Source organism: Chlamydotis macqueenii, chromosome 1 (genome assembly GCF_036417535.1).
Source record: "Chlamydotis macqueenii isolate bChlMac1 chromosome 1, bChlMac1.mat, whole genome shotgun sequence".
Taxonomy (NCBI): domain Eukaryota; kingdom Metazoa; phylum Chordata; class Aves; order Otidiformes; family Otididae; genus Chlamydotis; species Chlamydotis macqueenii.
The window spans coordinates 33,205,623-33,227,314 of NC_141556.1; the positions used below are offsets into that span (position 1 = coordinate 33,205,623).

General features: G+C 38.8%; 1 protein-coding gene across 1 annotated transcript in view; it reads right to left on the reverse strand.

Moving 5' to 3' along the window:
* The window catches only part of NELL2 (neural EGFL like 2), a 153,923-nt gene that overhangs the window by 78,479 nt on the left and 53,752 nt on the right, over positions 1-21,692 (reverse strand). The window contains exons 10-12 of the mRNA XM_086740018.1: positions 14,135-14,226; positions 11,412-11,514; positions 8,297-8,425 (exon numbers count right to left, since the gene is read on the reverse strand). Of these exons, the coding sequence (XP_086596144.1) occupies positions 8,297-8,425; positions 11,412-11,514; positions 14,135-14,226 (324 nt within the window). The remainder of the gene's footprint in view (positions 1-8,296; positions 8,426-11,411; positions 11,515-14,134; positions 14,227-21,692) is intronic.

The following is a 21,692-nucleotide window of genomic DNA, read 5'->3' on the forward strand; positions in this document are numbered from 1 at the left end:
AAAGTCACTCAAGGTCTACCTTCCTTGACAGAAGCTCTCTATAGCTTTGAAAGGATACAATACAACATTACAGCATTTCAGAAATATCATTTTTAACAGTACAAAGAGTTCTTTTTATTTCAACTTGCCCCAGTTTTTGGAAAGGAAGACAGACTGTTGATATAAAACTGTCCTTGTTAAACATGCAATAGGAGATATTGTTCAACAGCTACCCGTGTAGGTGAAACTCTTGGAAGAAAAATGAAATCTTCACCTCAGTCTCATGAAAACATCACTGGACTCCACATACATTATGTAGTTTTAAAAATATATATCACACAGGAAATCTGAAAACAAATATTGCCTGCCATCATGTAATGTTTCACTTGGCAAACTGCATCTTCTTACTATTTAGTATCTTATAATTAATTCATATGGTAGTGTATACACGCTAAAACAAGTAATTATATATAGTTATCTGTCAGACATGAAAGCATCCCAGGGGGCCTTTCCTTAGGCACCAAATAACTAGTCTGATGTAGCTGCATACTGAGAATAGAAAGGATGTTGGATATGATTAATTAGTGAATTCCAAAAATCAGAACAACTTACTGAAACTCCAGTTTATGATCCATCCCCCTTCAGCACTGCACTTGTTAGAAACAGGCCTTTAAATATGAATTGCAAAATAGTATTTTTCTTTTTTTTTTTAAATACAACAGCTTCTTATCATTTGGAACTGTGAGTGTCAAGAATTTAGAAATACTTGCCACTATAACTGTTTTTGGTTTTCCCCTATTTTAAAAGGGGAATAAGGAGCATTAATATTTTTATACAGAAACTACAAATATGTATCAGATTCTTCTCAAGAAGAGATAGCACAGACTGTACTGCACTTGTGTATTTTAAAACTCCTCATCAGAAGACAGATGCACACATAACAAGATAGCACCTATAAGCTGTGGTAAGGCCACTGCAGCTGGGTTAGACTGTAATTGAGGTTTGGGTAGGGTCTAAAGCACACAGCACTTTCCTGCAAGCTACCCAGTAGATGACTGCTGTTCTACAAAACCAAATGGCAATATCACAAGTCAGCTATCTCTCAAACGATGCCATACTACTTAGAGTACCACAACCGATACAATCACTGTGGCTGCACTCTTCATAAAATAATATTTATTTTAAAGTCAGTTTGGTTTAATGCCAGGCATTTCTGCATCTTTGCTACAGTTCTTGGCGATCCAGTCTCTACGTATCGTTAAGACGTGTCACGCTTTTAGCCAGAGGTTTTAAAAGTTACAAAAGAAAACCAATCAGCCGACCTCTGTATGAGGTACTTCTCAGCACAGTGACAGCATCTAATTCTTTCAGTAGTCACCTCCCAGCCACTAGTGAAAACTGGAGAGAATGGAAAACAAAACAAGATTAAGGCCTTAGTTTCTTTTCTCTTTTGCTTTGAGGTTGCAGACATAAGTAATTTATATGAAAACTTTCACTTTAATTTCTCATTTAAAAGCAAAATGCGACATATGCTTTTATTGCTGCTGGAAAAGGGCTGCTCTCAGTACAATAAACCATCTCCTTATCAGGCACTGATAGCACAGAGAAGTTTAAAAGAGTTTCTAAGAGTCTCCCTTTATACGATTAATTTCAGCCTTTTTTATCATAGTAACATCACTGTCAGTCCTGGCTATGGGTGGATGATAGAATCAGTCTGAACATACTTCCTGTGGAAGTAATTAAAATCAAATAACACTGAATCACAGCCTGCAATTTGTACACGTACAAATTATCCCACTGCCTGTAGCAGTACTATCTGTACCCCAACAGACACCACACTTTATGAACTGATCTCAGGAATACTGCTTGCACACTTCAAAACAGGAAAATGCTTTACTATCTTCGTAAATAAGAGCTGTAGCAGACAAGAAGGATTTGGCCCAGTCTGACACACTGACCCATTAGAACTGGCCTAATAATTCTTCATATTTAGATTTCTCAATAACATAATGATGGAAATAAGATGACACTCACTGCCTTTGCTGAGAAAAAAATCTTAATAATTAATAATATATTAATACTGTTTAATATTAATGTTTAATTTTAATATTAATAATATTTAATTACTTTTAAATAGAGATTGGGAAATAACATTCTGCCCTCCTGGAGTGAAAGTTTTTCTTTCTGCCTGATTAGTTTTCCAACCCAACCCAAAATGACAAGGTAATGACTCAAACACTGACAGCTGATGGAGACAGAAATCTTTATTTCTTAGCTGTACTATTGCCACATCTCACTGACAAAAGAAGAATTTATGTATGAAGAGAGAAGCTTGGGTAACCTTCCCAGTTTCACAAAACTGACAGTACGACATAGCTCCTCAGTAGGACTCTCGCCCAAAAAATATGGTGCATACCATTGAGACAGCAAAGCTAGCAAATAGCCCAGTACTGGTTATTTAAGACCCAGAGGACTTAACAGAATATATTTTAATACTCTGGGGTTATCTCCATTACAGAAGTCTCTATCTTTCTCACGGTCTTCTCAATATTACACGTGCTTAAAGAAAAAATGCATTGTTGATTACTGTACTTGGCCAATATGATGTAACATGTTACCCTATGGCAATTTGATTATTACTTTTTGTCTTTTGTAAGATTTCTTCTCTTCACTGCAGTCTGTAGAAATCATGCTGATTCTGAAAATGTACTGTATTTTCATAATCCAGTAGTTAAAACCAACAAGATTAACAGTAAGATTAACAACAGATTGTACTAATTAGGTAAGTGAAGAAGCGTAATGTTTTTGTTGCTGAGGAAGAGGGTTGAATAATGCATTAGTGTTTTTACCCAAACACAGGAATAAATCAGTAAATCTTTCCAAGTAGAATCATAGAATGGTTAGGGTTGGAAGGGACCTTCAAAGGTCATCTAGTCCAACTCCTCTGCAAGGAGCAGGGACATCCCCCACTAGATCAGGTTGCTCAGAGCCTCATCCAGCCTGGCCTTGAACATTTCCAGGGATGGGGCTTCCACCACCTCTCTGGGTAACCTGTTCCAGTGTTCTACAACTCACATTGTAAAAATTTTTTTCCTAATATCCAATCTAAATCTACCCCCCTCTATTTTAAAACCATTACCCCTTGTCCTGTCGCAACAGGCCCTACTAAACAGCCTCTCCCCATCTTTCTTGTAGGCCCCCTTGAGGTACTGGAAGGCTGCTATAAGGTCTCCCTGGAGCCTCCTCTTCTCCAGGCTGAACAGCCCCAACTCTCTCAGCCTGTCCTCATAGGAGAGGTGCTCCAGCCCTTTTATCATCTTTGTGGCCCTCCTCTGGACCTTCTCCAACTGGTCCATGTCCTTCTTGTGTTGGGGGCTCCCGAACTGGACACAGTACTCCAGGTGGGGTCTCACCAGGGCAGAGCAGAGGGGGAGAATCACCTCCCTCAACCTGCTGGCCATGCTCCTCTTGATGCAACCCAGGATGCGGTTGGCCTTCTGGGCTGCAAGGGCTCATTGCCAGCTCAATAGTAGAATGAGAACATGTAACTCTGAGCTAAGGGAAACCTGATGAGGTCCAACCAAGTAGCACTTCTGACATGCTTCAGACACATACTCTGGAAAGAGACAACTCATCCTCTAAGACTGCATACTTCTCTCCACTGACGATGACTCAAATCAAGCCAGCTTACTCAAAAGCAGATTTCTAAACTGAAGATCCCTCAAGGGACAATCATCATCAGTAAAGCTGATGAAATTCTCAAATGTATACAAAGTCACTCAGTTTGTGGTCTCATTTCAGACAAACATGACAACAGCAGAGAAACCAGGAGAGTTTCTGAGGAAAAAGGATAAATTAGAATGAAAATGGAAAATGGTTTCACAAAAATTTGTTTAATAATATTAAATGATCCCAAATTTTTAGATAAGTTGGCTAGGTTGTGTACTCTGCAGCTAGCACAGTACAAATATCAGAAACATTCCCAAATATCAGAAAATAAACATTATGGTCCACACAACCGTAAGGTAAATTTATGATGTGTGGAGGGTTGATTCTGGTCAGTAATTCAGCACCCACTCACTGTCCCCTCCAGTGGGATGAGGAGAGAATCAAAAGAGCAAAAGTGATAAAAAAAAAAAATTGTGAGTTGAAATACAGCCCGTTTAATAAGTGAAGGGGAAAAACAAGGGGAAAAAAAGTGATTCAAAGGCAATCACTCTCCAGCTCCCGCCAGCAGATTGATGACCAATCAGTCTTCGAACAACAGCCACCTTAGAAAGAGTATCCCCGTTTCTACTGCTGAGAACAATGTCATACGGTCTGGGATATCCCCTTGGTCAGCTGGGCTCAGCTGTCCCAGCTGTGTCCCCTCTCGATCTCTTGCCCAGCCCCAGCCTACTCGCTGGCATGGGAAGTGAGAAGCAGAGACGGCCTTCACTCTGTGCAAGCACTGTTCAGCAGTAGCTAAAACATCACAGTGTTACCACCGTTCTAGTTACAAATCTAAAACACAGCACGGCGCAGGCTGCTACAAAGAAAATTAACTCCATCCCGGTCAAAATCAGTACATGATGTAAACCAGCCTCTGTATCAGACATTATCCTCTTGACAAAGAAGCAAATAACCTGTTTTTCCCGGATCATGTTCAGTCCTGGTGCTTACAAAAGATTACTGCATTATCCTGTCTTCTTTCTGGAGCCTACTCTCCTCTGCATTTAATCAGCAATCCTTGGCAACACTTCTGAAGTGAAATCAGATTTTGCACAGAGATAGTTGAGTGCTATTATTAAAACAGAAAATCAGACTTTGAGCAGTTCTTCTAAGTGCAGTCTCCAACAGGTACAAGTAACATCTCCTCCCCAAATGCGTCTTTTGGGGACCACCAAAAGGGCATGACATGGTGCATGAAAACAGCTTAGGCTTAAGGATCTGAGAAGAACACCTAAAGCTGCTACCAGCAGACTATTTTCAAACCCATCTTATTTGAAATATGGGTATATTTCACTCCTCTGGATGCATCAGAATATCTTGATAGCCAAGAGTCACAAACTCTATCCTTAAAAACTTTTTCAGCGTAACTCTACCACCACAAATACAGTGCGCATTGAACACTATTTGAAATATATCCCGGAGGGTGATCATCAGTTTAAGACCACTGTAGGTGTTGGTTTGGGAAAAACTAATTACACTTCATCAGGACATCTGTTTTTGTAAAACGTTGATGTTAGGTAGGCTATACACCAAGGATGGGATGCTATATTCAAAAGCACCTACCCCTGCACAGCACAGCATAATCCATACCCAACCTGCCCACAGGATATCTCAAACTGCATAATAACCTGAGGCAGAAAATAGGTTTCAGAGTACTTGGAATAAGCATGTAAATAAAGAAATCTCAACTCTTTAAGTATTGCTTTAAACAGTCCTCCAAGGGAAAGCTAAATGTGACATAAATGTTAACAAATATTACTATTATAAAACAGAAAGGTATCCACTATAATAGTATCTAGAGACATCATAGAGCTTTGGAAATTCCCCAGCTCTTTCTAGGACAGAAGCCAAACTCTTCCATCATTCAGATGAAATTTATGCAGCTTTTCCAGACCCACACTGAAACCATCTTTGAATATTTTTATTTTTGTCCTTCCACCTTAAGGAGAAGTTCTGCCAACGGGAGCATCATTACTTCTGCTTATTCTTTGAATTTTGACAGGGCTGAGGCACAAATCAGGATGTATTTAGTGAAGTTTGCCTCTAACACAGAACCAATGACATCCAATTCTGCAGTATATCTGAAGTTTGTGAAGTGCAAACATAGAAACAGTTACCATACCTATGAGCTCCAGCCATAAGCAAAAAGCTTTCTCTGAAAGGCTTTGTGTTAACTAAACATTTCTACACTTGGCATTGCTCGTAACTAAAGCCACAATAATGGCACAGTGAGAAAGAGCATGCACTGAGAAAGGGAGGTTGGGACCATTTCAGCCTTTCAAGATGAGGGACAGGACTCTGAAAAGACTTGGTGTTACACTACTGCAATTGTGCCCTTTGCTATTACATTGTTTAATATTAAGGTAAGGGTCTCTTTCCAGAAATAAAAACCACAGTGCTCAAAGAGACCTCTGAGCTGGAAAAAGGAATACAATACTAAAAGCACAACTCTGAAGAAACATGGGTATTTCAGTCCCCTGCCCTTCCTCTTCCAGAAAAACAATCCTAAAGTTTCCATCTGTAACCTTATTTCCCCTCCTTGCAGCACATGACCTGCACACTCAGGCAAGGATGGCCAGCCAAGGCCAGGCCTGGACCCATGTATCAAGTGTACATAGTTCAAGTGTGGTGCCTACACTGCAGCTACGGTACATAACTAGCAGCAAGGCTCAGCTGGTTTGTACGCTGAGCTACCTTCGCCCTTGGCTGGGAGAACCTCATCTGGCAGGGACCCAATCTCATGAGCTTTGCTCACGTGGGCACATCTTCCTAATGGGACTTACTCCCACTATCTTCAATGTGAGCAAGAGGATCAGGCCCTAAATCATACACATTTTTAAGAGATAATTGAATGCATCCAAACACAGAAATATGTAAAATTATTATTTTCGTGTAAGTAATGTGTCCCAACCTTTTATTCACTTATGCAAGATTTTGAAAACACTTAAGCAGATTGATAATCACCACCCAGAAATAATGTAATCTGCCCACACGGAAACAATTGGGCCAAGAAAACTTCTCAAAAAATCATTATACTGAATTCAGGTACTGCACAAACTGGTAAATACACTTACAATATGAATGCATCAGTCTCACACATGATTATCTACTGTGTTCTCATCTAAACATTTCACCACCAATGCTGATCAAAAAGCTTCTCTTGTTTCTTTGCTTATGACATGCCTGGCACATTGCAACAGACTCTAATTTGAGCGATCTGGAGATCACGAGAGAGTACAACTTTTTTTTTGCTTTCATTCAGCAGAGTAACAATAGAGACACAGAAAAAACCTTCTTAAAGCACCTGGTTTCATCACAACCCCTTTGCTCCAGTGACCCTCTCAAATAGGAAATGGCTGATGAGTTCCCAGAAACACAGATCCACAGCCTAAGCCTCAGCACAGTCTCCAGGGACTATGGGATAAAGAGTGGCTGATGCTGCAACACAGAATAAGCTGTACAGCAGGCCTGATGTCGGATGCTTTCTGGGACATGACGAGGGGTAAGGGATCTGTTTCTGCACGATTTTTCGTTCTACTTTTCAAAACAGGCTTCCATCAGAAGGTTCACCATAAACATCAAGCAGAGAGGTATGCAAAGCTGAATATGCTCCTTTCCTGAAAACAGTCATGAATTCTCAAATCTATATCTACAGATGAGCATTCCCACTGATGTCAATGCAGCTACTAACTCAAGTAAGCTGCAGGCATCAACTTTTGTAGAGTTCAGCCAAAGGAACAGTCTGAAAAGGCCTTGATTCATCCCATTTAATTGTGCATCTCCAGAGAACAATTCAGGTCTTAGACAGGAGTGCAGAGTACCTTAGACTCTAGTCACAGATGCTTGACTTTCAACTTAGCAGCCAAATCTGAACCAAACTGCTTCGTAGTCAAAGGCCATCCTGCTGCCAAGGCTTCAGCTTTATGGTAAGAACAGCCTAATAGTACACCAGTATTACGTGTTTGCAGAATCAAGGTTTTCATGGGGAAATGTAACAGCTAGCAAAAAGCTGAGAGATTGTGCAGAGGACTTCAGTTTTCGCTGCTGGAGTGGGGATGGTTTTTTTCACAGGATTATGCTAGATTGTGAAGACACAAATTATAGAGGCTTCTCTTCTAATTAAGCAGCTTGTTGCTCCCTGATTCCAAAAGAGCACCTCAAATAATAAACCATTACTCAGTATGATTAATAATACCAGTATCTAGTCTATAGCATGTACTTTTTTCCTGGAGAAAGAGAATTGAGAACGGGCAGCAGTGAAAAGAGAAACTAAATGTTAATCTAATACCCTATTCAAATGGTTGACTTTTAGGCTGCCTGAATATCTGAACAACATAAGAAAAAAAAAAAAAAAAAAAAGGAAAAAACTTTCCTATGGAATTATGTTTCTAATTCAAGACCTCAGCCATACTAACTTGCCACTTGAACACTGATCAGATTTTTTTTTAAAGAACTGAATGGGAGAGATAATTATTTTAGTTGATTAATATACTGCATATTTAATTCATTGCATTTAGCAGGCCTATCCCTTTGACAACTTATGAATCAATACATTCACCACACAGTCATTTATACAGCAGAGCTGAGCATCTATACAAGGTATTACCTTCACAGTAGGCATTGTCCTCTCGAAGCGCTCGGAAGCCATCTCGGCAGCTACAGACAGCTCTGTCATCTAGGTTTCGGCAGACAGAATGCTCCATGCAGTTATGTCCTTCAGTGCAAAAGTCATGGCCTATACAGAAACAAATATGATTGAGGGTTAAAAAGAATCCAGGGATTATAAAACATCCCCGTCAAAGACAGTCCTATCTTCTTTTTCAGTTAGGTCAAAGAATACCTTTTTATTGTCCAGGAGATATAGAAAAATAAATTGTACTGAGCATGAAATGGATGAAAGGAGTAGTAAAGGCCACAAGAACAGACTGTCTCTAGGTCTTCGATTCAATTTCAGGTTATGGCATTGATCTAAGGCAGCTGGATAGAGGGCTTACTTAAATCCCCTTACAGTCTCTTTGTCACTGTTAAGTACTTTTACAGGACACTTCTTAATTACATGTTTTTCTTCATTTTCTTTTTTGTTTGTTTGTTTGTTTGGGCATTCATAAAAGAGCTCAATACCTGATACACTCAGCAGCTCATTTACTAGTGATATTCCTTTTTTCCTAGCACTTTTTGTTCCCAGGTGTATTTATAAAATTCTTCCACATTTAACTGAAAGTCTTTGATTAATAGTCACTGGTTTTGCTTTTCTCTTCCCCTTATCTTTTCCTTTCAAGCTCCACTGATTGAATACTCTTCCCTGATTACATCATCCTTTCCATTTCAGAGAAATTTATTTTTAAAATCTCACCTTTTAGCTACCCCTACTTCTTATTTTCCTATTTTTTCCCTTCCATTTTTCCTGAGTGTGAGTGTTTTCTATTGGACATTAATTACCAATTTTTAAGATTCTGAAGTATATTTCCAAGGCTGGAAAATTTAGATTGAACCTTTCATTTCAGTAGTTTTTTTTAAAAATTCCTTCTGTTTGCTCTCATGAAATCTAATGCTGCTATGTTGCTAAACACCATTAAGTCACCCTTTATTATGCTGAATTCAAGCTGCCTGTAGGAACTGACTTGAAGCTTCCACAATTGCCACATCCGTCTATAAAGGTGTGGAGCTTGTCTCTTTCATTGCTTTCTCTATAATTTCATTTATTTAAAGTTTTCTTCTTTAACTGAAGCATTAGAATTGATCAAGTAGCAGTACTTCACTGTTTCCAGTAACTATTTTCTTGTCTCAAAACCTCCCACAGGAGAACTGGGAAAGTGGGTCAGGCTCAGGAGACCATGACTGGTGTAACAGCAGCAACTCCAGAATGCAGGGTGGAATCAGGCTGCAACACATGACTCTCACAAAATAACAAACAAGCATTTGCTGGCAGTAAATATTATTATTTTTATCACTCCACCTGGCTTCTGCTTCATCTTCTGCTGTGAAAGAGCTTCTACACTTAGCTTCACAGAAGCTACGTTAAATGAGCACTTCAAGTAGGACAATGGAAGTGAGTCTGCTTGGAGTCACATCAGAGAGGTGTTTTGCACTTGGGCAGTTCAGGAACAGTGTGAAGCAACATGAACCAAGCAAAACAAAACAAGAGAAACCGAAGAGCCCATAAAGGCAGAATGTTTTAGTACTGAGATGCAGTCATGATAAAAACATCACAGACGTACTATGATATAAGAGGAAGACATTTTTCTTTCTCTCTTTCTTTTCTGCTGTGGATTGTCTCTCTGTAACCTAGAGATACGCTTAGACAATATTACTTAGATACTATAATTCACTGTAGCTACCACTGTGCTGTTATCTAACATGATACATCAAGAAGCAAAAAGCTCTACACTTTCACTAGTGTTAGGAGGTCTTCAATACTCATTGATGACAGCAGACGTGTGTGTGTCAAGAGCAACCTCTGGCCACACTGACATCTACTCTTTGCCTTTTTATTGTCTTCCTTATTGAATCTCAAGTTAATGACAAAGCAAGAGTCTTATGTTTTTATTTCCTGGCCTGGACAGGTTTGTATCAGACTTTATCATTAAATAACTAAGAACATATAGGTTATCCAAAAAGACTAAGGGCTTTTTTACAGATTTTTTTCTTTTCTTAAGAATCTAACACTTACCTATCAGCTGTCTTAATAAACGAAATACATGCTTCTGAATAACAGTGTACATCTGCTTCTTGTTTAAAATATAAGCTCTATAGCTCATGAGAGGTTAAGCTAGTACGGTTTAGGTAGGATTGAAAATGTTCAGAAAACACTCATCTGACATACATTAACATTTTCTAGCTATACCAGACACAAGATTCAGAATTCTTTTCTCTAAGCCACTGAAGATTTTATAGAAAATTATAATTTTTAAATCCTTTCTAACTGTGACAGACTTCAAGATCTACCAACTTTTCTTAACTTCTTTCCTTCTACTTTATCTCTCTGCTTGATGTTATTAATCACATCCTTTGTGTTTGGGCTGAGTAGCACAGAAACAAGTACTGATGCACTTCTCTTTTCACTGAAGTATACCTAAAATCAGCCCAAGAGTCTAACATCTTCTTTCATGCCAGGTATCAATTTATCATTATCTAGCTACAGAAGAAACAGACGTAGCCACTTGAAGACGCAATTGCTCATAGCTTTGAAGGTACCGTATTAGTTCAGATCAAAAGAGGTAAGGATCAGCCTGGGTGTAACACACAAAGGTACATAGCATATAAAAACACTCCCCAAAGTTTCTGCTTCTAGTTGTAGACTACAACCCCAAACATGTAAACGAGTTACTCCAGTCTTCAAACAACTGCATAGCACAAACAGTTCTCTGAAAGGGACATCTCAAAGCAGTTCAGAAAGATGCTGGGGAACACAGACATTTCTGCAATGTCATTTTGTTTGGACACAGGAGTGGGTAAAGGGTAGAAAGTAAGTCACTAATTATGTATATGATTTCTTTGACACAAGTGCCAGTAAATGTTTCACAGAATTCACGCTATTAGACATTTTACAAACAATTTTCAGATGTCACGATACAGATGTTATATATTCAGCTTCCCAAGATGTATAGTAATTACCATGCGTAGGAGTGTCCTATTCAAAATTATAAGGAAAAAGTCTATATAACCTGTAAGAATGGAAAATTACACTGAGCTTATACATATATATCCAGCTATTACCTTACCTTTACAGATTTTGCAGCAACTGTGAGATAAGGGGATCTGTTGAGATTCTGGGCAGTTCAAAGCTGTACAACTATCTTTTGGAATACGCTGCATTTTGTGGTCCTGTTAAATTGAGTTAATTGATTAATATTGATAAATATTATATTAATGTTGATAAATTATAACTTCAGTGGAATTTTAGCATTATAATGCACAAACAAAAAACTGTCTATGCCAAACTCTAGGTACCTTTGAAAACCATTTGAAAGGACAACATAGCATGATAAAAGCATCAGGAACTCCCCTATACTCAAACCTTTTCATGCAAGCAAAAGTGTGGCAACAGCTTTCATTCTTCTCTTGTCTTAGCTATCAAACAACTTGCCTCTCTTAAAATTACGCCTGAAAGAGCAACAATTATTTCTCAAAAACTGAGGCAGCAGATACCAGAATCAAGGGTCCTTATAATGAATACTCTAAAGCAGCTTGTTATTTATACAGCAAGTAAAATAAAACTTGAGCATCTCTGATCTCAATGGTGTGGTAGTAACACTGAAGGAAACTGATACTGATTCCCCATCAGGAAAGAAAGGGTTTCTCAGCTAAGTTTTGATCAGGTGTCTTGAAATATCCAATTCCAAGATGGTATCTGAATATCTTCAGGCACTTAGTGCAGGTCACACGCAGTCATTGCAGTATGACCACATTAAATGCCTGCCTTAGCAATCCGGCTACCGCTGATACACCCCCTTTAGGCTCCCTCGGGCCCTAATTAATGCGTTTTGCAGTGCTGCAGTCATGATATGGCAAAGACACAAAACAAGGCAAACAACAACTTGTTCCTCAGAGGCATCTCCCTTAAAATCAGCAGTCTGGTTAAAACATGAGCTCACTGAACTCAGAACCCTGTATTTCTGCATGCAAGAAAAGTGCCTAAAATCACACATATGCCATTGTGCATATTATTATTATTAGTCTAGCATTTAATTTTAAATCCTCTTTAAGCGTGAAATATAAAGATGAAACACAAACACAATGGCCAATCTCAAAATTACTGCTCAAACTTTACCTTAAACAGTCTTGACAGAGAAACCAACCCTAACCCAACAATACAGTAAAGCAAACCAGCTATAGATGTGTTGTACTCCAGGACAAGCAAAACCCATCAATCCCACAAAATAAAGAAAAACAAAGCCTTTGCCACAAACAATATCAATTAGAGTAGTCTGGATTGCATTTAATTCTTTTACAAATTCTAATTCGGAAGAGAATTTTTCATTCACTTGTTTTAGAATATTCCAACAGAAAAGTGCACGCTTATAGCAGGCACAACACCAGCAGCCAAACAAAACAAAAAACAATGTTTAGAATTACATGCAGACAGAAGGAAGAAATTCCCTACCTTGCCTTGATAACATCATTATAAGACTTCAAACTTATATGAAATCAGTAATTGTGCCATTTCTATCAAGTCTCTCTTGAGCTGGAGTCATTAATTATATTCTTTCATGAGAACTCTGGTAGTAATAAGATAGTGTCCCCCTGTAACTTCCTAACTGACCAACATAGTTTACAGTATGGGGATTTTCTGCTCTGAATTATCATTCACAAGGCTGTTCAGCAGAACTTGTATGTATTTTGGTCCTTGAAAAAGCAGCATTTGAATTGCCCAAAGTTGCTGCTTAATATTTCTACCAGGACAGTCAAGCAGCCCACCAGTAAACAAGTGTGATCAACAAAATACAGAGCAGCGCAGCCAACAGTGGCATTTTGTTTATACAGTATCGCGCTTGCCAGCTGCAGGGAACATGACACAACATCATATAACTTTCAATAGTTGTTAATTATATCTACTGATTAATCACAGAACTCATGTCCCAGGTGTCATGCTCAAAATATGAGCTCACAGTCCTGAAAAGCGTACAACTGAATCCGAAATTATTTCTGGTTAGCTTCTCTTTTCCTTTCTCAAAAGAGTTTCAAAGAACCTGCTCCAGGAATTAAGCTCACAAAGATAAAAATCAACAGCAGTAAGACAATGGTCCTTAGTTCTACTTTGTAAAACATAGTTTTTCACAGCTGTATGAAAACACTTGGAGATTTCTGGAAACTGGCCCAATAAATGGCTGTAGTGTGGCCAAAGGAGTTGCTCCCTTCTTTTTCTCCACCCTAGAAACATGCGCTCAGGTTTTCAACTCTGCCTCACAGCATGCAGGTCAAGACTGACTCAGCATCAGGTGTGTTCTGTTTACAAATAAAACAATGACACTATCCCATTTCCATCACTGGAAATACCAGACACCTGGTGTGTCAGCTTTTCTCTTTCATTTTCATCTAGATTTTCCTCTAAGAATTATCCTGAATTCCAAATCATGCCCTCATCACGTTCGTGCATCTCTCGTCCCTGAGCACATCATTTTCAACAATACCCTTGCACGTGTCAACGGAAACATAAGGTAATCTGCTGGTTTTTTGTTACTGATGATGGAGAAAACACCTAAGGAGGAAAGAATGCAGCTTGATTGTCAAGCTGCATAATCAAAGCTTGCAGCTATGTAAAGTAAATATATTTGCAAAATTTGATGTGGAACTCAGTAAGACAAAATAAACACAGGACTCCTTAGGATGCCTTTTCTGTTGCCACTTCCTAAGGCAGACCTGTCTGTATTTCAACAGTTTCTTTCAGTGGGACTTTGATATTTCTAACATGCAAGAAATTTTTTTCCATCAATAGTATTCTTACCTTGCACTCAAACAGAACACAATCCCCTGAGCTTGAATACACAGTTTCTCTTTGTCCTTCAAAGTAGGTTCTGCCTTCAAATACGCACACCGCTTCAGGAGAAAATAAAAAAAAAAAAAAACAAAACAGAAAAAAACACCATGATTTTCTAAAAAAGTGTTAGTACTCTGCTTATAGAACCGATATTTTCTTAAAGACAACTGCATTTCAAAATGAAAAGACTGAATCAGCTGCAAGAATATTTGAAACCCACCTGTAGCAGTCTGGATATCACAAGGAAAAAATAAGCAGAGAAGGAAAAAAAACACAAAAGAACCAGAAAAGCACACATAAGTAGAAGGTGAAGGATGTCAAAGTGACAAGGAGTACAGATGGCTACTGAAGAGGGCAGAAGAGATACATCTCGGGTCACGCCACAGAAGCTATGACTGCCAGCAACACAGGCTGGGGGAGACAAGGAAAATGGAGACCAGAAGGCAGTGTGAGTGGCATTAACAGATAATCAGTTTCTTGAACAGCAATGTTGCATGATGAATGTGATCACTGAAGCCACTTATCTATTTGTTATCACAGGCCTTTGATGTATCACCACCCCAGACAGCTATTTAAACTTTACATATTTATATCTTGATTATTCCAGTCATTTACCATTACTCCTGAAGTATACTAGAGTATATCCATTTTACTGTACAGGAACTGACCTTCAGTGACTTTTTTTCCCCCTCCCACCCCAACAGAAGTAGGATCAAGTCTACGATGATCAAATGACAGGATGACGTCCCCCAGGCTCAGCATTTGTTATACCACAGCCTGGCCTGGTGCCACCTCTGCGCCTGGCAGTACCAGGTTTTGCAGCAGCGTGCTGACACAGCTCTTAGAGGACTGCTCACTAAAGTTCTTATTCCTCACTTAAGAGTTATATAAAACATCTTCACAGCAAACTGTCTTACTTTTTTTTTTTTTTAATGAGTCCCTTACTGCAATTACATTATGCAAAGTATAAAGGCTAAGTAATGTAACTGCTAGGTATAGAAAATTGGATGTCTGTCTCGGTTGCTTAGGACACAGTCAAGGCTCATCAAGTAAGCATAATCATGAACTAACAGGAGTAGCTTACCACTTTAAAGTTCTAGATTACATATTAGAGGTCTAATTTGCTAATCGTTGATTTGGAGATGTAAATCAATTATACTACTATCCATTCACAGATTTATCTGTTCGGTTAAATAGACTGCAATTTGTGGACAATTTAACAATATCTAAAGGTACAAGAGTTTTTATTGTGTAACATATTAATTACCATTACTGCAGTTCTTTTCAACTCTCCTTTACTTTTCCTTTTAACTTGCAGCTCCTTGATTTTACAAACTTATTACTTTGTCAGCATGTAAAAAGTCAACTCTTGAAAATGATGTTTAAAAAGAAGTGATGGGCATATTGATTTAAATAAATGGTTTTTTCTAATTCCAAAACATGAGTTATAATATCTTACAAAGTATATTGAGTGAGATAAGCCTGCATAACACTTTCAAGAAGTAATATCACAGCACATTGCAACACTCCAAATCCCATGAATGGCAGAGTTTGCAGTCAGACTTAATAAAGTACAGAAAAGAGCCACAGGAGAGAGTCCACAGGAGAGTCCTAGGGCTAATAGAAGGAGAAAGTTTGCACAACATCCACAAAGAAAGGTCACAAAGAGTCAAAAAAGCTCAATACAGTGCTTCTTTCCTCTTCCAGAAAACAAGCTTGTCTAGAAGGAAGTATATGAAAAACATTCTACATAAATCTTTACTGGGGACTAGCAGAACTTGAATCCAGACAGGACAAGGCAATCATCCAGTCATATATATCACCTCCTATATATTACAGGCCATGACACTAAACTGAAATACTCATATATTAACCCCTTTCCCTTGCCCCATACATTTCAAGCTTCTAAGAACAACTAGATGTGACAGGAAAAGCAAAGTATAGCAATGCCTGAGGACCACACAGCAGCAATGGACTGACAACTTAACACATCCTCATGTTTCCAACAGGCAGACCGTGCCTGTTCACAGGAAAGGCAAAAGACATCAGGATCACTGTCATTCTGTCTTGGAAAAAAACACTCTCCTGAAGCCAAAATACGCTTAATATATGAATAATACTACCCAGGAAAAAAAACAAACAAACAAAAAAAAAAAGTATGCCTACTACTTCAAAGCATAGCCCACTGAATCCAGACTTCTTATCAATGGTGACAAACCTCTAATTCTTCAGAGAAACTTAGAAAATAATATACACAGAAAAACCATCAAAAGAACATATCCTGCCTATGTGAAATCATGCAGTTATTTCTTGATTCCACTAACAGCCTTCAGAAGTCTTGGCATACAAAATCAACGTAACACAGTGATGCAGTATTGCAAATGCCTGCTTTCAGCAAGAAAATCAACTATTCGCTATAAAGCCTTGGAGAAATGAAAAGCTTACAAATTCTGGGGCTGTGAGAGACGGCTTTGCCCAGACAGCACTTGCCCCTGTCCCATGTGTCTTCATACACTCAAATATTGTTTCTTAAAGGCTAGAAAGTGGCAGCAGAGTGCAGGTTTCAATACACTTTGTTGTGTGGGTCCCAGAAACTTCAAGCAGTGCTCCCATCCCCACCTCCACAGCCACAACACTTGACCATCATGCAGCTAAGAAAATGATATCTCATTCATTGAATTCATCTAAATAAACATTTCCACCAACTGGATTTTGCTGCGGCTTTGTCAGCAAGGTTATAAAGCCCTCAGGTATCAAAAAGTTGCCTATTCAGAGTGATCAAACTATGTTTAAGAAAAGAGAGAAAAAACAACAAACAATAAGTGTCCAATTGAAAAACTAAACTGAGACTAAACTGAAAACCCACTACACTGAATAATCTGAAAACAAGCCGAAGTATGTCTTCTTATGGACTGCTGCTCTCAATGACTACCTTCAAAAGGGACATTTCTTCTTGAAATCATCAAAATCAACTTTATTTGAATTATTTCTTTCCTACTAGCATTCTCTAAATACTGACAGATTCCACCACGCTTGGGCAGTTCCTTTCCATTCAAAAGCACCAAGAACAAAGGTACACTCAAACTCTAATTCAGAGCACTATCACTTAGCTCTTCTCTTTCACCTAGCTTACAAAAAACACATGGGCACTTCATCTACTCCAGTACCACTGGTTCAATGTTTACTTAACAAGACAGATACCACTGGTTTTAGCAATGATCTAAGTCTGCCAGTGCACACCGTCTTTTCTTCTCCAGTACTCCCATACATGCTTGCGTGTCTTCGCTGTTCTCTTGTCAGCCTGCTCTTCTTCCACTGCTCAAAGAGGCGATATCCTGCCACACAGCAAAGGGCAGATTTTCATCAGGCCCTTGGAACACCTCTAAAAACTCTAAGGTTGTCTGGTCAGGTAAGCATTGAGCACACTCAGAAATATTCCTAGTAAGACAAAGCTACTAACTTTCTTCTGCCCCACTTTCCTCATAAGAGAGTGGGACCCACATCCCAGGCAGTGTGGAACAGAATGTTGCTCCTGCCTCCTGCCAGCAACTGTCATAGTCAGTACGCATCCCATGATGGTGGTGTTTCATGTCTTTATTTTCCTTCAGAAACAAAGATATTTCAGCAACATGAACATCTGGACTAGAACTGTGTAACTGGAAAGTCCGGTGAAGATTTAATTTCTGTTTGGCTTGATGCTTCCTGAGATACTGTGATTAGTTTGTGATGGGTATCTCTCTGGGGAAACACATAATCTTTCATCTTCCTAAATCCTTTCATTTGACAGACTGAGTCACAGTCAAGAAATTACCTGATGATTAGTTGTTCCAGAACTTGATCATTACTGCCTATGTAGGATTTCATCTACAGCTGAATTACATCAACCATTTCCTCTTGCCATCAAACTTCCACATCCCTCCAGTACCTAAAACAATGTATATTATTCAAAGCACAGTTTTCTATGAAGATGAAACAGGAAGTCTACAAAATCTGCTAGGAAGTTTGACTACTCTTGGTATATTTATATACAGGTGATCAAATATTACAATGATAGGCATGAGTGCAGGGTCTAAAAATTATTAGCAAAGTCTCCTTATATCCCCGCTACTAATTTATGCAGGTGTAGTGATTCTACAACTATTCTCCGTAGTATCATTTAACACGTTGTGATGACATGTCATCTTCTCTACATTCATCCAGCAAAAGGTATTTTTCAGGAGCCCACTGGCTGTTGTGTTTGCCCAGTGAATTATCAACAGTTGGTCAAACCATCACTTCTCTTTCACAATTCTTTTTTCTTCCCACTGGCCTCCAAATGACACTTTCCTTCTGCATTTCTTGTTATGTCCATGCAAAATCCTCAACACCGTTAAGTTTGTTGAGTTCACAGGATGTCATTTAGTACATTTTCTCACTTGTGTGTTTAGCACCTTCACTATCTAGACTGCGTACGCCTTTCTCTGAGGAATGTATGCACACTCCTCCGTGGTACCTAAGCTCATTTTGATTCAGACTTATCACTAAGGGAAAGCAGAAAGTTTAGGACATTGGTGAACTCTTCAAACCACTTTATTTGCTTGTATTCATAATTGTCCAATGAGTGGCAGATGTGACTTGCATTTTTGTGAAATTTGTCAGTAATTATGAATGTACAATTTAAATCTGGTACTTAAGTCTAAGTTGCTGCATTCGTTGTTCACATATGCTAGTTGGAGGGGGAGGTGTGCAAGGGAGAAGCACCAAAAATTAGCATACAAAAAAAACCCGTCTCATTCCTTTAATTTTCCAACTTCCTCCTTGGAGTCTCCTTGATTACATTTTCCACTGTTCAGAGATCAAGGCTTAGGCATTGTGTAAGTCCCATTAATCCTACTTTACAAGCTTACATAGTGCAAAACCTCTGTGTGGCTTTATCCTTAGAAATACTCACAGAAATAATGGTCATCTTTCCTGAATTTCTCTCTCTCAGCTGCCACACCATTACTAGGCATTGTTCTCACCCCTTTCTCATTTATCTTTGTAGGGATCTGGGCATTATTTCTTCTTTGCTCATTTTCTGGAGAGCACAAGCTTCTCTGTTACTGCAGCCAGTGAGGCTGGAGACTTGCTTCATTTCATGCTGTCTCCCTCAACAATTCAAAATTTTTCCAAATTTCAAGTTGGAAAATGTATTGCTAATTTTTCCAGTCAATCACTATTGAAAAACTGCATGTATATACTTTATCTTCCTCAGCTGAAAAAAAAGAAAATCCAACTTGAAATTTCCTAATTATAAGGAATCAAGTACTATTTGTATCTCATTTCTTATTAGCCAGAAAAGCTAAATATCTCTATTACACTGGAAACATGAGGTTGTTCTTCTACAGTACTTTTACAATCATTTAAGAGCCTCTGCTGTGTGAGCCACCTCCAACAGCACTAACAGGCTGTTTAGTCACATTGGCAAGGAGTCAATCTAAAATTATAAATTCATTCACCCGTCTCTCATGTTTCCTATATCTCCATCAACTACTATGGGGAAATGATGTAATTTATCTATCTTGTGTTCTTGCTGGAAAGTCTTCTGCAGAATTCATCTGAGTCCTAGAATGAGGGCTCCTTGAGGCATCCTTAAAGACTAAAAAAGCATCTGAATACTGAAAAAGCACATCAAAATGTGACTAAAAACTCTGTTGATAGCAGTTCAGCTGAGGCAAATAGACCTGACAGATGAAGTAAAACTTCTAAAGTAGGCTGCAGGACAGAGAGTAGGGGAAAGAGTTTGTAACTGATCCTACTACTTCTTGAAATTATTTCTGTAACTTGCCATGTTGTAAGTTAAGACTACCCATGGATGAGACAAGGGAGGACAACTACTACTACAACAGCCCTTATGCGTGCTTCACAGAGACTTCAAACAGGGTGGGGGGGAGAAATAAAGCATTTATAGGATACAACCCATATTTTTGCCTAGATTTGCAATGAAAAAATAGTGTGCACCAATTACGCATCACTGTCAAAGACACAATTTTGCACAGGACTAGTGAGACGGTTTCTTCCAGCAGCCTTGTGGACACAGATCACGTGAGCATATTCAGTAAAAGGCAAGCACCTCTGACTGGCAGCACTGTCAGAGATTTTGACAGCATTTCATTTGACAGCCTTAAAAACCATCCCATGCAAACAGTAAAACTACTCAGTTCACCACAAAATAGTAAATTTGGCATTTATTTGGGTTAAAATGACTTGGAAGAGACATGTCCATGCTCCTAAGCCACAGAGATTCCAAACACCTTCTGCTCCAAAAATTTGCCACATTTTTATTTAAGTACTCAGAGACTACACCCGCATCTGAGTGACTGTCAGGGTCCCTGCTGATGCTCCCATTCTCAGCCAGACTCTCCTCTGCCCAGAACAATTTCCACAGACATTTTAGCTAGAAATTCTGCACCGTCTCCCTGGTGAAGGCTGCACACATCTCCCTGGTGAAGGCACAACATCCTGTGCCTTCACATAGCTCCATTTCACTGTATTTATTTTTCCTCCCAAATCCAAGTGCTTTCACTTCCCCTACAAATGGCAGTCCCTTGTTAACTTGGATATTACAGTAGTAATCACGTATGCCTTATTTCCATAATGGCACAGGCCAGTCTAATGTGTTTAGACATTCCCAGGAGTGGATTAATGCACAGATGGCGCATCATATCTATAGCTGTTCTTAGATTTCAGTTCCTTCAAAGAACCTGCATCTAGGTCTGTACAGGAACTGAACAGTTTCAAGCTCCCATGTCATCCTCCACCCATTTTCTTTCCCATGTAAGGAATCTGCCCATCCTCCCGTCCCTCTTCTGAGACCCATCATCTTCCTCCCTTACATCAGTTGGAATGACAGGATTAGTTGGCATAATCACAAACACTCTAGAGAACTCTACTTAATGTTCTTAAGCTAAGTCCTTCGCATTAGTTCAGCAACAGGTTTTTAACACAGACAGCAAGGTAAACACATTTTTGGAACTCTTAATTAAAGTCAGTTATGCAAATTGTCTTTCCTAAATTTGTTATATACTCACTCTTAACATTCATTACCAAATAGTATTTAATCAAAAACTAATCTAAAAAAATAAAATCAGGTGCTACCAATAGTGCTGGAAATTTTCAAAAGACAACTTTAAATAGAAACTATGTACACCTAACATCACAGCCCTGTTTCTCAAAGCTGCCAAAAGTTACTATTGTCCAGTGTGCATTCCCAAGCAATAGAGTACTTCATGTCTGAAGTCAGTTCAGGATTTGAAAATTAAAAATGTAAAAGTAGCTGGAACAGATGTTCAGAGATTCTGCATTGTCATAGCCAATTTCTCCAGAGTGCATCTGTTGATGCTCCAACCCAGTCACAGAGAAACAGTAAACTAAAGTTCACAGCAGCTCTTAATGTAACTATTCCTTTTTTGTTTGATAACTACATCAATGAGGAAAAGCCTTAGAGTCACTGATTACACACACACACAAAAAAAAAATATATGTATTATAACACTCCTATTGTCTC